Here is a 15,717-nt window from a genome sequence, read left to right as displayed (position 1 = left end):
GATTACAATAATGATACACTGATGCATTTCAACATTAGATTGCATGTCATAAATTAATGAATACAGTTGACATCCCTTATTTTTGTCTTCCCCATGATCCTTTACCAGCAACGAGCAGAGAAGCATAAAGAAGCTCGTTCCATGAATCAGGCACACCAGGCAAGCACCAGTGGCTGCAGTCCTGTGATTTTTCTGCAGCAATTTGTTCTTCCACGGTTTGGTATGGTTTTCTGTATATGGAAGGGTGCCCATCCTTCCTGTAATCTGTCAACCTACTGATATTGAGATACAAAACTGGAGTTTTCGTCTGTTTCAGGACATACTCCAAAGCTCTCATTTTGGAAGGATACTTGGAGAGAAAACTTTGGTTAAAGATTGGCTCAGTTTCTTTGTGGCACTGCCCTCCTGAATTCCACTGTCCTCCCCTGTGATGCCATGAATCAAAATTCTATATTTCATCATCCACTTCATTCTTTCATTTTTCAGAGAAAATCTCAATTTAGATTTTCTAGTATCATTCAGGAATGCGCATATAGAAGGAATGTCAAACCCCCAAAATCAGCACTGTTGGACAAATTTCTAACATGTCCAACTTGAGAAGTGGCTGGCAAACAAAACAAACTACATGCACAGAGATCTCTTGTTAGTTACCTGAAATGAGTCGGGGAATATCCTCTGAAAACAACTTGAGTTTTTCTAGAATCGATGTTCTTGTCCATCCACCTGGCCCAAGTGGTGAGGGCCTTCTTGTAAGCTTCCATAACTTTTAGCACTGGGTATACATGATCGCCTTCTTGATAATAGTCTTTTCTGCCATTAGTGCACCAAGGCAATGGAGTCAAGAACATGAAAAATATGCTTCCAGACAAAGTGATACTCTACATTTTGACTATGATAGTTTGGAACTTATAACCCAATATATTCTTTCATATGGCAAGAGTAAGCACAATTTGAGGTCTACCATGAATTGTATTTGAGCACAATTTCAGGCATACCATGTGCCCGGCCTACTGGCCCTCATGGCTTCTTGTTGTACAGTAATAATTTTGCAATCTTTGTAAGAGTAGAACTATGGTAGAAGTTATATTGATTTAGCCCCGACAAAAGGAGAAAAAAAGGTGATCTTTAAGTGATGTTCTTTAGGTACTCACCCTCTAGCAGTCTTCTCATGAGTCCACCAATGACCAGTATTGAAAACTATAACATCTGCTCCATGATATGCAGCAACTGTGTCGTCCAATATATCCAATCTAAGCCTCTCATCATCGGATCCATTAGAATTATTGTATAGTACTTCTTTTACTAGAAATGTTGATCTTACAAAGTCAATGGAGCAGTCATAATCCTATGAGGAAGTTCAAAGAGGTAAGAAGAGGTTGAAAACACTCAAGGAAGAAAATGAACTAACTAAAAGAACGATGTTAAATTACCGCAAATATGAAGGAATAGTGCCCTTTGACCTTGAACCTCTTCCGGCCTTTGATTTTGAATTGTTTTCTTCCAGAAGCCTCACGTACTCTATTTTTATTGCTAATGCTATTGCGAAGAATGCAAACTAGAGACTCCCACATATTGCGGTTAAGTGAGTCACCAACAAAAACTAACCTTTGGCCTCTCAATCTTCTTAAAAAATCACTTGCGTTCAACCTGTTGGAAGACAAAGGAGATGAATTTTACATTTCCACAATCCAATCTGGAATGCAGGTACAATGCATGCTGAAAAAGTAGCATAAGGAGTAGAAGCCACTTCCATAACATTTCTAAATAAGAATATCAAGAAAATATAATTTAGAAGAATTACTTTCTATAATTCAGAAAGAAAAAAAGACTCAATATCTTGCATTCTTTTCCTTTTGATTCAAATTCTCATGTAACACACGCATGCATGATGCAACAAGTTCTGTATTATTTGCATGGAGGAAAAAAATGTCCAACTCATGAATAACTGAGCATAAGAAGAAGAAACTAGCACAAGAAATTGAAAGGAGGAAAACAAGATACATAGGTCGCTCATCCAAAATCTTCAGTGCAGATGTAAAAAACTGAGCAATATTATCAACTGCATCAGACAAAAAAAAATTCAAATTACTCTATTACCTTAATTTTAATAATGGATAGTATCCCTACTTTCGATCTAGTCGCGGTTGTCTGAAAATAAGTAACATGGAAATAAAGCTTTCATCAACTAAGTACAGGGGAATGGAAAGAATGGCTTGCAATTACCTGGGAATGTCGCAACCGTAAGGTTTCCATCTCCATTTGAGGAACTGAGTGTCTGGCCTCCCATTCTTATAGCAATTGAAGTCGTCATCAATGTAAGGACATGATCCAGGAGGATAGTAGGGTTCAATACTTTCATCCCACACCCACTTCCCATCGAATATGTCGCATTCTGCAGAGAGGCCGCTTTGAGCCTTCACCTCGGCAGGAGGACTGGACTCGTTCCTTATCAATGCAGCAGCAACAGCAACGACAGGTACTGTAGCGGCAGCATTAGGAGGCGGAGGAGGAGGAGGAGGCGGAGGAGGAGGAGTCTTCACGACTGAACCGCTAGTCTTTTCTCCATCTGTTCGATTCTTCTCATCAGGCTGTTGATGTGTAGTTTGGAGATCTTGGTCTTCAGTTCCACCCTTCTCGGAAATCCGCCCTTCAAAACAAGGACCTTTACCTTTGCCGTTTCCTCCGCAACCAGTCGTCCTGTTGGAGGGGGCGACCTCTGGGGGGATGGATTTATCCCTTACGAGTTCACCAGAGGAATTCCCATCACTGCTTTTGTCGGTGGCAAGCACCAAGGTACTATTTTTGGTGGAATTCACTGTGGCGCTATCCAAGCCGTGAAACGGCATTTCAGGGGAAAGATGCCCCTTTTCCAAAGAAAAAGAAGAATTGGAAGCGCCATTTTCGTTCTCGGAACTAACTCCTCGGTTCGCCAGCAACGGATCCGCCAAACCCTCGCTCACCGCCTCATCTTCTCTTGGGGACGGCGACGGCGACGGCGACGGCGACGGCGACGGCGACGGCGACGGCGACGGCGACGGCGACGGCGACGGCGACGGCGACGGCGACGGCGACGGCGACGGCGACGGCGACGGCGACGGCGACGGCGACGGCGACGGCGACGGCGACGGCGACGGCGACGGCGACGGCGCCGGCGCCGAGATCGAAGCGTCTGCAGGCAAGGAGAAGAACCAAGAAAGCGGAGAGGAAGAAGCAGAGGACGCGGCGTTGAGAGGGAAGCGTGAGAAGGCAAAGATAGAGGCGGCCACCACGAGGATGAAGATGAGGAAGGAAGAGACGACCGTGAGCTTAGACTTGGAAGGGGAAGGGTAGAAGAGGGCGGAGAAGAAGTGGCACCGTCCTCCTCCTCCGGTGATCCAACGCCACATCTCAACCATCACTGGATAGTTCTTACCTAGTTAACTTCGCCGCAGACGAGTAAAAAAACCCGACTTTTAGGCAGCAGAATTCGACACGACGCGCCGGCGGTGGACGGGAGAAGAACGAAATCGGGTCGGTGAGTCGTCTTCGTCCTTTCGCCGTCGGCCGTGGCTTGGTCCAGCGAAGGACGAAAGGGAAGTGAGAAGCAACAACACTAGGGAGTGACGGAGAGGAGAGAATGAGACAGATGAACGCGTGCTGGTTCTGGTTATTTGCTGCCACACAGAGAGAGAGAGAGAGAGAGAGAGAGAGAGAGAGAGCGAGACGACACGGGTAAACAACACTCGGTATATTTCCTATTAATTTTTCAGAAGGAAAGGAGATTGCGGGAGATTCGTTTTGTTTCCTTGGAGGGATGAACTGAAAAGTGTGAACATGAATTTAAAAAATTAAAAATAGAAAAGGCGAATATTTAAGGCATCTTAAAATATAAATTTTCCAATTTTTCTCAAAAATATATAACTAGCTATTTAACAAATAAAAAGATATATATACATAATTTAATAATCTTCGAATCGACTACCGATCCGACAATTTAATAATACTGTCTAACAGTTGGCAGATAGCAAGGCGTGACTCGTGTATTTTGATTGGTTTAAAATGATGAGGAACGGTGGCTTTGTTCTCTTATTAAACGTTCACCCAATCCAAGAAAACATACATGATACATCCCATCATATGCCCCGCCCACTAGATCTGGTGAGATTATATAATAATAAATAATAATAAAAATAAAAATTTTATGAACAACTGAATTTTTAATTTTACTGAATATTTAAAGTCTGTTTGCATTCATTTTTTTTTTAAAAAAAAAGATATTTCTGTTTTTCACTCGTCCAAAGTGAATGTAGTTAGGCACGCACTTCAAATTTATTGGATGTTCCATTAATTTTCTTAAATTAATAAAGTGGTTTACTTTGGGTGGAGCATGCAATAAGTGCAGCAGGCAATCCGATGGCAAAGGAATAACGCTTACGCCAACACTAGTAAACATTATTTGCTACTACTCTCACCGATTATTTATTCGTATAATAGCAATCCACACAAAACTCTTGAGATAAAAATAAAAACAGCCTCCCAAATTACATATATCATTAAAAAAAACTATTTCTGTTTTAAAATAATTAAAATAACATCCATTGGATATATTTTTTTATTGTAGCAGTAAAATATATTTAATTAGATTTAGACTATATGATTTAATTTGATTAAATTGAAATAAATAATTTTTGACTATCGAATAACTATTATACGATAGCTCTATCTGCTACATATTTATAATTAAATCCTACCTCTTAAATTTTAAATTTTAAATATTATTATGTTAAAATACTTTTTATCAACTTGATCAAAATTATTTTAAAATAGTTATAACAACTATTAAATAATTACTACAATAATATTTATTAAATATTATAAATTATAGCAATTAGTCGTAGCTGCTATAATAATATTAAAAATAAAAAAAAATATTATAGCTATTATTCTGTGGCTATTACAAAAATACTAAAATAAAGAGTATTCTAGAGATGAAATATCTTATGGAGTGTTTTTTTATTTTTTATTCTTTTTGTAAAATAAGATGCTCATTTGATGTTTCTTTTAATTTGGGATACCCTTGGGTTTTACCCAAAATCCATTAAGTATGAGTTGAGCAAATTTAATATTCAACTTGATAAAATTTTATTTATATTCGTTGTTAATTAATAAATAAATTTAAATAACTTATTAAATAAAATGAATAAGTTTTAATATATATATGTTTAATTTATTAATATTCATAAATAAATATTGTAAATTCTTCATAAATAATGTTTACAAATAATATTTACGAATAAAATTTATAAATTATATTTATTAATAAAATTCTTATCAATATAATTAATAAATTAGCCATTCTCAAAATTAACTCACTAACCAATTAGAATAGACAAATTTAAAAATATTAAAAAAATTAAATAATCAAATAAATTCAAATTAAAAATTTGATAACATCTAAAGTATTTATCAATATAATAAATAAATTAACAAACTCTTAAAATTAACTCACTAACCAATTAGACAAACTTAAAAATATATAAAAAAGTCAAACAATCAATAAATTCAAATCGAGAATTTAATAACATTTAAATAAATTAAATTACAATCAAACTTAAATCAAATTTAAATTCATAAAAAAATCAGATCAAATTTAAATAATTATTTTAATAACTTAATTCATTTTTAAATTCAACTTTGAATACCTTATATAATAATTTTATTAAAAAAATGCTCTTTGATTTATCCTAAAACCAAATAAACTGCTTTTAATTTTACCCTTATTTTTATCCTAATTTAATTTGGGAATATAACAGCAGCAATATGAATTATATTATTCAAATATTCGCGCAGGAAAAAGCCTGAGATGGGCTCGGTTCGGTCGATTTGAATCTATCAACCCGGTTCGCCCCAATAAAATGTGACGTCTCGGCGGCTCAGCCAACGATATCACGGTTACCGCCGCAACAGCCGAATCGAAGCCGTCTTCGTTCATCTATCGCCCCGTTTTCGCATTGCTTCCCACCAACGAATACGATCGAGGGGCCTTTGGAGGTTCTTGCCCGTTCCCCACTTTCCCTCTCTCCGTTCGCGCTTCCATTTGGGGCTTGTTTGCCGGATCAGGGCCGGTTAGGGTTCCTTCGCGCGTTCAAAGTATTGTGCGTGCCTTGATTCCGGCGATTTCATGGCTGGCGGTAATTTCTTGGGGAGAATCATCAGCTATGTTGTCAACGAGTTGGTCGTCGAGGGCCTTGCCAATAAGTACGCGTTTCCTGATTTTGATAATATATTTGTGTATGTTCGTAGAATGATTTGGTTAGGATTGTATTTTCGTCCAGCTTGCTTGTTAGAGAGAAATTTTATTTATTTTTCACTTGAATTTGATTGCTTTTATACTGGTTCTTAATCTAGTCGGTTGGCCCTTTTCATCTGCAAATCGGAGTCGCTCTCTAGAAGCTACGCTAATACCCCTCTTTTGATCCTCCATTTATATTACTGTTGCTTTATTGTTTTGGATATCTGCAGTGCTGAGGGTTTATATATCCTCCTTTACTATTTCTTATATTTAGTTGATCCTCAGCAGGTATACAACTTTGTCAAAAATTTACTGACGTCCTGATCCTATTTAGATACAAGATAAGGACTTTACTTTCTTTCTCAGAGATTTTGATAGCATACCTTCCATTCTTATTTGGTAATGGCTACAAATTTCATGTATTGATCTGTAAAATTTGTAGTCTATCTATTTCTGACTTTCATTTAACTACTTTTAACAATTATTGTTTTTTATCATGTTTAATGGAAGGAAATAGATGGGTAGAAAAGCGGGGAAAAAAAGGAAATGAATTTGTTAATTTTACATGTTTATTTTGAACTTTGGATGAAGAAATGTGGAGTAAGGTATGTGGCATATGAATGGGAGTAGACGGGAAAAAAGTTTGAATCTCTAATAAACACAAGGACATTCCTTTCTTCCTTTTGTTCCCTCCTTGCCATAGTTTTATAAAGCCCCATTTGAGCCCAATAAGCAATCACTTGTATGGATCTTGAAGGGGACCTCATATGGCTGCATATGATATATAAAGACTATATATGCAGTTAAAAGCCTTATTTGGTTCATCTAAACTAACTTAAACTAATCTTAATTGACTTAATCATGGACTATTTTATTTAGCAATTTGTAATTTGCAAGTGTTAACTTAAGCAGTTGATTTCCAAGAATAAATACTTTAAAAATTAATGTTTTTTAAAATATATTTTATTAGTGACCGAATGCCTAATTATGCCTCCACACATACACCCACATTTCACATAGGTCCTATGAAGTTGGCCAACTGTGTACCATTTGCATATGTTTTTTAAAACCTTGGTCATAGGAAACAAGATGGGTGGAAGTAAGGTGTTGCTATTATTTTTCTTTTTCCTCAAACTACTTTCTTTCGGGGGAGGGGGGGGGGGGGGGGGGAAGGAAATGAATTTGTTAATTTTACATGTTTATTTTGAACTTTGGATGAAGAAATGTGGAGTAAGGTATGTGGCATATGAATGGGAGTAGACGGGAAAAAAGTTTGAATCTCTAATAAACACAAGGACATTCCTTTCTTCCTTTTGTTCCCTCCTTGCCATAGTTTTATAAAGCCCCATTTGAGCCCAATAAGCAATCACTTATATGGATCTTGAAGGGGACCTCATATGGCTGCATATGATATATAAAGACTATATATGCAGTTAAAAGCCTTATTTGGTTCATCTAAACTAACTTAAACTAATCTTAATTGACTTAATCATGGACTATTTTATTTAGCAATTTGTAATTTGCAAGTGTTAACTTAAGCAGTTGATTTCCAAGAATAAATACTTTAAAAATTAATGTTTTTTAAAATATATTTTATTAGTGACCGAATGCCTAATTATGCCTCCACACATACACCCACATTTCACATAGGTCCTATGAAGTTGGCCAACTGTGTACCATTTGCATATGTTTTTTAAAACCTTGGTCATAGGAAACAAGATGGGTGGAAGTAAGGTGTTGCTATTATTTTTCTTTTTCCTCAAACTACTTTCTTTCTCTCCTAATCCTCCCCTTTAAGCACACACTATATAGAGGTTGTCCCTTTATCATGTTCTTCTTAAAAAAAAGGACCTCAACAACCCCCCTAGAGTCGGATGTGTTCTTCTTAAAGCTTTGATGTTAAGAGGCTTTGGGTTTATGAATATTTAAATTTTTAGATCACACTATAGTTGTTAAAATCATGTGATTCACAATTTGTATCTTACAACACATGATTTGCATACAAAATGATGCGAGTCTTACATGAAAATGAAAAGAACCGTGATGATTAAATTCGATTGACTAGTATTTGATACAATTCTTAAAATTTAAAAGAAAACATTAAAATTTAAATCTAACTAATGAAAACTAAATCAAGCACATTAAGAAACAAATGAAACCCAATATAAAAAATAAATATTGTCACATTATCATGTCTAATTTGTCTTCAATTTGATTACAATAATTTTTCATATCATGACTATTTGGTGAAGAAGGATTCTATTGCTCATTTACTTTCAATACTTGATAGAATGAAATAAATAATAATTTATACATTATCATCAATGGAAGATATGAACCTATATCATTTATTTGTTATGAATCAACATCAACTTACTCCATCCTCCATCTATTTTTTATATATAGTATTAAATTTGATATTGTCTTATTTTACATACTTTTATACATCAGAACTATTCTCTAAATAAAGTAAATTTTTTTTACATATGTCATAATTTTTTATTTGAACTCTGTATTCAATACGTACGATCAAGAGTTGATAATTCACCAAAATGGTTCACCTCAATTTGACAACTTTGGCTTACACATGTATTCATACAGACCAGTAATGGCATTACTGTAATGACTATGACTGCTTTAGTTATTTTATGATAGTCAATCATCTATGGGATTAAGAATTGTCATTCAGCTCAACTTTTGAAAAGCAAAGAACAAGCATCTATCAATATGCATATATATTTTAAACTTAAGTCCTATTTAGTACTGGCCAATAATTAATTTTCTATTTATTAGTGTAAAATGCATACTTATGTGAATCTTTATTGGTTTTCCTTTTCGTACTTCCCCCTTCATGTTTGCAATATAATTCATATAGAGTTTCTGAATTTTGGAATGTGCCGCTTTTAACTAATATCATTCCTCATAATCATCAAACCATCAATTGCATGAATTTCATACCTCCTCCATTGTTTTCTATTTTCGATATTTTCTCGGATCTCCACTACCTCTTACACCTTCAATTCCAATCAATTCAACTATTATGACTAGAATTTATTGACTACATCTCAACATGTTCATTACGATCTCAAATCTATTTCTCTCATGCTATTACCTAGCGAAGGTATAACCGCTTGCTATTGGATATTAGTGTCTTTTTATTTTAACCTTACTTATAATCCAACAGTCCATATATCTCTATCTATTTTAGACTAATATCAGTTAGTCAAATATAGTTTTAAGCAGTCATGTAAATATAAGACAAATGTTAGATTTTTTCAAAATAAAACTATTCTTAGTGGTTTAATTGTTATATGTCAAATTATTAATAGTCATGTTCACTAACATTCAGAAGACTTTATTGGACTATACAGGAGATACAAGTATTATGAGGCTATAAGTATTTGCTTAGCATAAGTTACTAGCATGATGACTATTGTGAATATTATGCCAAACTTTAGTTCCCAAACAAAGTATTTTAGAAATTTGTTGTATATTTATTGGATCTTTTGTCTGAAAATTTATATCATTAATCTTTATGTATGTGTGAAATAGTAAATTTTATAGGGGTAAAAGAATAGAGAATAATAGACCCTTGTTTAAATTGTGCCATTGGAGTCTATGATATCGACAAATTGGCTATATGGTGGTTTTTTGTTATTGTTTATTTAGCAACTTGGAATTGATTGCTGAAACTATCTTTGCACATGTTTCATCAGTAGTTTTTTGGCGATCCAATCCACCTTAATTGCTGTACCCTTGATGAAGTTTGTTTGCCTTGTCAAATTATCCACCATCAGCATATATATATATATATATATATATGTAATTTACTTATTATTATTATTTTGTTTTGTTTTTGTGAAGAGTTGAAGTTTATGCCCTGCTACTGTAAATTGTATGTTTAAATGAAAAATGAGCTATATGTGCACATACAATTACTTTGGCTTGGTTGCCAAATCTGTTTATTTGAACAATGGGTTATATTCACTGACAGATAATGCTATGTTGGATATATGTAGTAAACAATTTGTGAAAACCACATCATTGTAGATACTTTGTTAGACTGTTCACTATTATCTTATTCCAATCTTGAATTCTCCTGAACTGATTCGATGTCTTTGTGGACAGCCCCAGCTTTCAAAGGTTCGCTGTGAGAACTTCTAAAGCTATTGAAGAAGCATCTACTAAAGGTGATTACTATTCGCTTTCTATTTATGCAATCACTGCAGTCAATGGTGTTAATGTATTTACAGATATATTCATGTAGCACAGGTTTCTAACCGAGCTTTAGCTTGTATCTATTGGCCAGTTCTCTATTTAGCTGCGCATGAAATAAATTCAATGCTTTTGATGATTTTTGCAGCTTCTCGGGCTAAAGAGCAATTTGTCGAGCAATTGAAGAATGCTACAAAAGATGATGTATGACACTTTGTATCACAACTTGTTGATTAATTGCTCATGCAAAAGTTTCTAATGGTTTTCTGTTTTTACTGTTTGCAGTCATACAAGAATCATTAAATCCCCCTCAAAGGAGCTTTGTTTGATGGGCAAGGTCATGTGTTTGCAGTTATATGTCCATAGTATTGCTAATGCGCGCCTAGGCATAGAAAGCAAGTGCACTATTTGTGATGAGTATTAATGCTATCGAGTTATGTCGAACTTATGATTTCTCAGCACTGTTTCACCGAGTAAAGGGTACGTGTACAAAACTCTGTGTGGATTCCAAATCATGAATGCTAGTGGAGAGTAGATATCAAGCAAGCCTATGGAAAGCATGAAACATAAGTGTTTGAGTGAGCTCCACTTTACATTTATCATGACATTAGCATTTAGGATGAGAGCCACTAAAAACTATTTGATAACCTTGTGAGCATGAGTGTGATACATTTATCTCAATAAATCAGGAAGGATGAAATTGCTAGGTGGTTAGCCAAGAACAAAGGTCAAATTCATGGCTTAGATTTTTGATACTTAATAATCCTAGATAACTTTCTTTCAATAGTTTTCTAATTATGATTGAGGATGATCTAGGGGGTACTATGGGAGGAGTTTTTCTTATTTTTATTGTTTTGGCTTGAGCGGGACGCTCAAGGGTAAGTGTGGGGGAATTTGATAAGTCAAGGTTTTATATGCATTTTTTATCATTTAAATTCTGGATTTTTACTTGAAAATAATTATTAAATGAATTAATTTGATTATATTTGTGTCATGAGGTATAATTGAATATTTTATTTTAATTTCTATGATTTAATGGCGAATTTCATATTAATTGAGTTTATTTGATTTTAGGGCTAAATCGGGTCAAGTTCGAGCTCAACCAAGATCAAATCGAGTCAAAATTGCCAATTGATCAAGCCAATATGGAGGACATGATCTAGATCGAGCCCGGTCAAAATTTCAGAATTTTTCGCAAACCCTAAAGCCCTAGATCAAGTCAGATCATCGAAATCAAGAATGGACGGCCAGGATGCATGGATTAATCAAACCCTCAACTATATAAACAGCTTTTAATCAAAGGAATCGCGGCGCGGCTACTGTGCTTCTTCCGACGCCGTCACCCTGCCTCGCGACGTACCTCCACGGCCACCTTCTTCTTCCCAAACCGCTTCTATTGCGATTCTTGGTTCTTGAAAAGTTTGAAGGCGGTTCTTTGGGCGTGAATCCCAGCAGCTGGACAAGGCGCTGGCGAGGGTTTCTTCGGCGGTTCTGTCTCTGTTTCTGCAAGTTTCAGCGCACCTTCAGCTCCATCTAACACCACGGCCTTGGAGGGGTTCTCTGAGGATTGTGCGACACTACTATACCATCAGAAGATCAATCGGAGCAAGTAAAGACAAGTAATCCAGTGTTTGCAGCTCCACACAGCTCGTGCAAAGCCTCTGTTAACGCCGGAGAGGGTTTTTCCAGCTTTCAGAGTCGGGCAACGAGTAATACCACTCCGGCGATCGCTTCTAAAGGATTATTAAACCACAGCGTGGGATTTAACAACGTGATTGACAACCAAGTTAGGAGAACAATCGGATTCGAAGGAGAAGAGAAGGATTTTTTTGCAATTTCTGAATTCCTGTTTCTGCAATTTCCGAATACTGAACTTTTCTTATTTCTGCTAATTCAGTTTTAGTAATCAAATAGCTTAGCCATTTCGTGAATTCTGTTGTTGGGTTAAATCCTTGCTTTGTTTGAATTTTGAATTTGCATTAGAGTTGGTTTAGCCGAATTCCAATTTCTTTAAGATCTGATTTCTGAACTTTGTTATAACTGTCGGTTTCAATTGCTTTTTGTCTGAATCTGAATTTTCATCTCTATGCATTCTGTTGTTTCAGAATTTTACAATGTCTGGTTAAATTGCATTGCTTTGTTTAGTGATTCCTTATCAAATCTTTGTTTTCCTTAGGTTGTTTCATTCGGCAACTTCATTCTAAAATCTGAAATTCAGTTTCACAAACACTGTTCATAGTATCAGTATTGTGATCTGATAACTTTTCAAATCTTTTGAAACCTTAGTTGTCAGTTGAATTTGTTAGGTAATTGCATATAATAATTAGATTGAGTTTTGTTTGCAAGATAGGTTAGTTCTTGAGAATGCAAATTTTTGTCTTAGTATACTCTTTTCCTAGTTCTAGGCTTGTTGATTTCTTTAGCTATTAGCTAAGTTGTTTTGCAATGCATTATATAGCTGAATACTGATTTAAATCACTTGTTATAGTTTTGATCATTGCATTTAAATTCATAAACATTAGTTAAATTTCAAATTCTATGAATTGGGTTGAATTGCAATTTTTAGGTTTGATTTGATACTTTGTTTCAATAGTTGCATTTTCAGATTAGTAAATTGCATTTCTCATTTGTTTTCTGATTTTAATTTTCAATTACGTTGAAAAACACCAAAACCCCATTTTATATAGAAAAACCCAAAAAAATACGACACCTAAGCTAACGTTAAGCGATTATCTACTAGTCCTTGGAAAAATACGACTCGAGGCCCCTTTACTACACTTATTTGAATTAATTTTGGGTTTTCGATAAAATCTACAAATTCTAATTTGAAGCCCTATTAAGAGGTCGTTGTAGCTCATGCTCTTGAATATTAAAAAATATAATTAAATTAAAATAAAATCATTGATAATTAAATAATTCTAATATAAATATATTAATTGTAAACTCATGAAGTCCATGGCATGCTCGACAATGGAATGAGATCTAGCTGTATGCTTTGTGGATCTGATGTTAGGGCCAGCCAGTTTGGTGTTTCTATTGGCTCGAACTTCCGCTGAATTTGACTGTCATCTTTCTATAGTCGAGATGGATTGTCATGTATTGCAAACATCAACTGGGATAAAAGATAGTCTTATGCCCTTTCGTCTGCATTTGTAGAGTAGATCCTTGTGAAATTTGGCATAGAGATTATTCCATGTTTCTTTAAATGTCTTCTCGTGCTCTAGCTCCCAGGTATATTTTTTCTGTAAAAAAAAGTTTAAAAATTAGTATAAATAAATATAACTCTTGATAATAAAAATAACTTACCGAAAACTCCTAGTAGTAAAAAGTCTTGTGCGCCCTCGTTGATATGCCTCCAAGTAATACATGAAAGACAATCTCTCTCTCTAAATTTATTAGATATGTAGGTCTCAATTTGATGACCATCTGAAGTAAAACTTTATTATAAAATATATAAATATTAGACATATATTATAAAATAATGCATGAATTAAAAATTACTAATAACACCAATAGTTATTAACCCCCCCCCAATAACTCACAAGACAGTTTAGCCACCAAGTGTTGCTCTCTGATTTGGTATATCTATATATACAAAATAATATTATAACATATATACATTCGAAATAATAATCATATCGTTAATGAGATATCTATTCAAGTCGGGGCCAACAAACTCGGACGGGCCGAGCTCGTGGCCGATGAGCTTGATCGGGCTGAGTCTATGGGCGACAAGCTCGAACGAGCCCAACCCGGAGCTGGCCAAGCCCGTGGCCGCTCAAGCCTGTGGCCAGCCAAACTTGTGGGCAGCCAAGCTCGTGGCCGACCAAGGATGTTGCAGGAGACGGCAAGCTCGATCGGGCTAGCCCGTGGCCGATCGAGGATGCTGCAGGAGGCGAGCTTGATAGGGCTAGCATGTGGCCGAGCAAACCCGTGGTCGGCCAATCCCATGGGCGTGCCGAGGACGCTGTAGGAGGCGACGAGCTCGACCAACTGACCCTGTAGCCATGCCAATCCCATGGACGTGAGGAGCCCGTGGGCGTGCAAAGATTGTGGTCGTGCCAAGATCATGGTCGCCAGCGTCTAGATCTAAAAAATTAACCAAGCTTACTGTTCGGGAGGAAAGCCGGAAGAAGAGGTCGATGAGAGGAGAGATCACCGGGAGGAGAGGAGAGTTCGTCGGGAGATGGATCTTGATCGCCAGAGAGAAAAATACCAATCACGTGCGAGGAAAGCAAAACGGTTGAAAACCCTAAAATTGTGATATTAGCAATGAGAATAATAATCCGTCGCTAAAATAGAGACGGAATTAATATTTCGTCGCTTAAGTCTGTCGCTAAGTATTATTTCCGTTGTTACCTTAGTGACAGAATTAATATTCTGTCGCTAATTAAAGATGTCATATTAATTTGATCTCTAAATGAACCCTCAGCGATGGAAATAATAATTCCATCGCTAAAATAACGATAAAATTTTATTTCTATCACTAATTCTTGGTTTTCTTATAGTGTTCTTTAGTTTAAATTATTTCCAATTGAAAAGGTAGAATTTGGATGTTTGTTGTCGAATGCCTCCGAGTCCAAAGAATAACTTCTTGTTCAAGTTTAACATGTAATTAGAAGACATCAATTTTGTCTTGATGTAATTTTTCGATACTTAAGTGAGAGTTTGGGAGAGAAAAATAGAGATATAGTGAGAGGGAAAGAATTATTGCCAAGGAAAAACATGAACCTTAATTTGTTCGATTACCTTTCCTCTTTTATAGCTTTCATCGGGTAATGACATCCACTATGATATGATCATCATTTTCGTCGCTCTTTTGGTAATGACCCTAACGATCATCTCTTTCCATAATTGATGGTGTTCTTTTTCGCCCACTCAGACTTCTCCTTTTCCTTCGCCTTTGTTGAGATTTTAATCGTCCTTTAGCATGATCCGCTCCCGATAGCCTGCAAGTCAAAGTACGTCAGGGGGGCCGATGTTGTCGACATTGCAGGCATAGCTCCTTCGACGGTCAAGTCAGCACTACGCTGAAAGACAAAGCTCACGAAAACATAAGAGAATAAAAAATACTCAAGAGAGAGAGTGAGACAACCACCTTCCCTTCACTTTCCTTCATTGGTTCATATATAGCCGATGAAAGAAAATCTCCACGTATGATAGCATACAAGCCATAGGCCAGCCATATAGAAGACTGCACAAGTGAGACACCATCCACCAACTGGCACACG

At 35.9% G+C, this 15,717-nt stretch overlaps 1 protein-coding gene across 1 annotated transcript; it reads right to left on the bottom strand.

Moving 5' to 3' along the window:
* Positions 1-23: 23 nt before the first annotated feature.
* On the bottom strand, positions 24-3,637 carry LOC141848574 (protein trichome birefringence-like 2). Its single transcript, XM_074736618.1, has 6 exons — positions 3,143-3,637; positions 2,224-2,989; positions 1,431-1,647; positions 1,152-1,345; positions 652-810; positions 24-425 (listed from the first exon to the last, which is right to left on the bottom strand). Exons 1-6 carry the CDS (start codon positions 3,393-3,395, stop codon positions 77-79), a joined length of 1,938 nt encoding a protein of 645 aa, XP_074592719.1. The 5' UTR covers positions 3,396-3,637; the 3' UTR covers positions 24-76.
* Between the last annotated feature and the right edge of the window lie 12,080 nt (positions 3,638-15,717).

The sequence above is a fragment of the Curcuma longa genome, chromosome 17 (assembly GCF_044706935.1).
Source record: "Curcuma longa cultivar G26 ecotype Majalengka, Jawa Barat chromosome 17, ITB_CL_G26_1.1, whole genome shotgun sequence".
NCBI classification, from domain to species: Eukaryota; Viridiplantae; Streptophyta; class Magnoliopsida; order Zingiberales; family Zingiberaceae; genus Curcuma; species Curcuma longa.
This window is presented reverse-complemented; position numbering and strand designations above follow the sequence as displayed.

Excerpts from the sequence above, each read along its gene's own strand:
- LOC141848574 (XM_074736618.1), bottom strand. The coding sequence starts at position 3,395 with ATGGTTGAGATGTGGCGTTGGATCACCGGAGGAGGAGGACGGTGCCAC. Across the intron at positions 1,648-2,223 it reads TACGGTTGCGACATTCCCAG|GTTGAACGCAAGTGATTTTT; the intron begins GTAATTGCAAGC and ends GTCTTCCAACAG. Across the intron at positions 426-651 it reads TATTCCCCGACTCATTTCAG|GGGAGGACAGTGGAATTCAG; the intron begins GTAACTAACAAG and ends ATGGCATCACAG.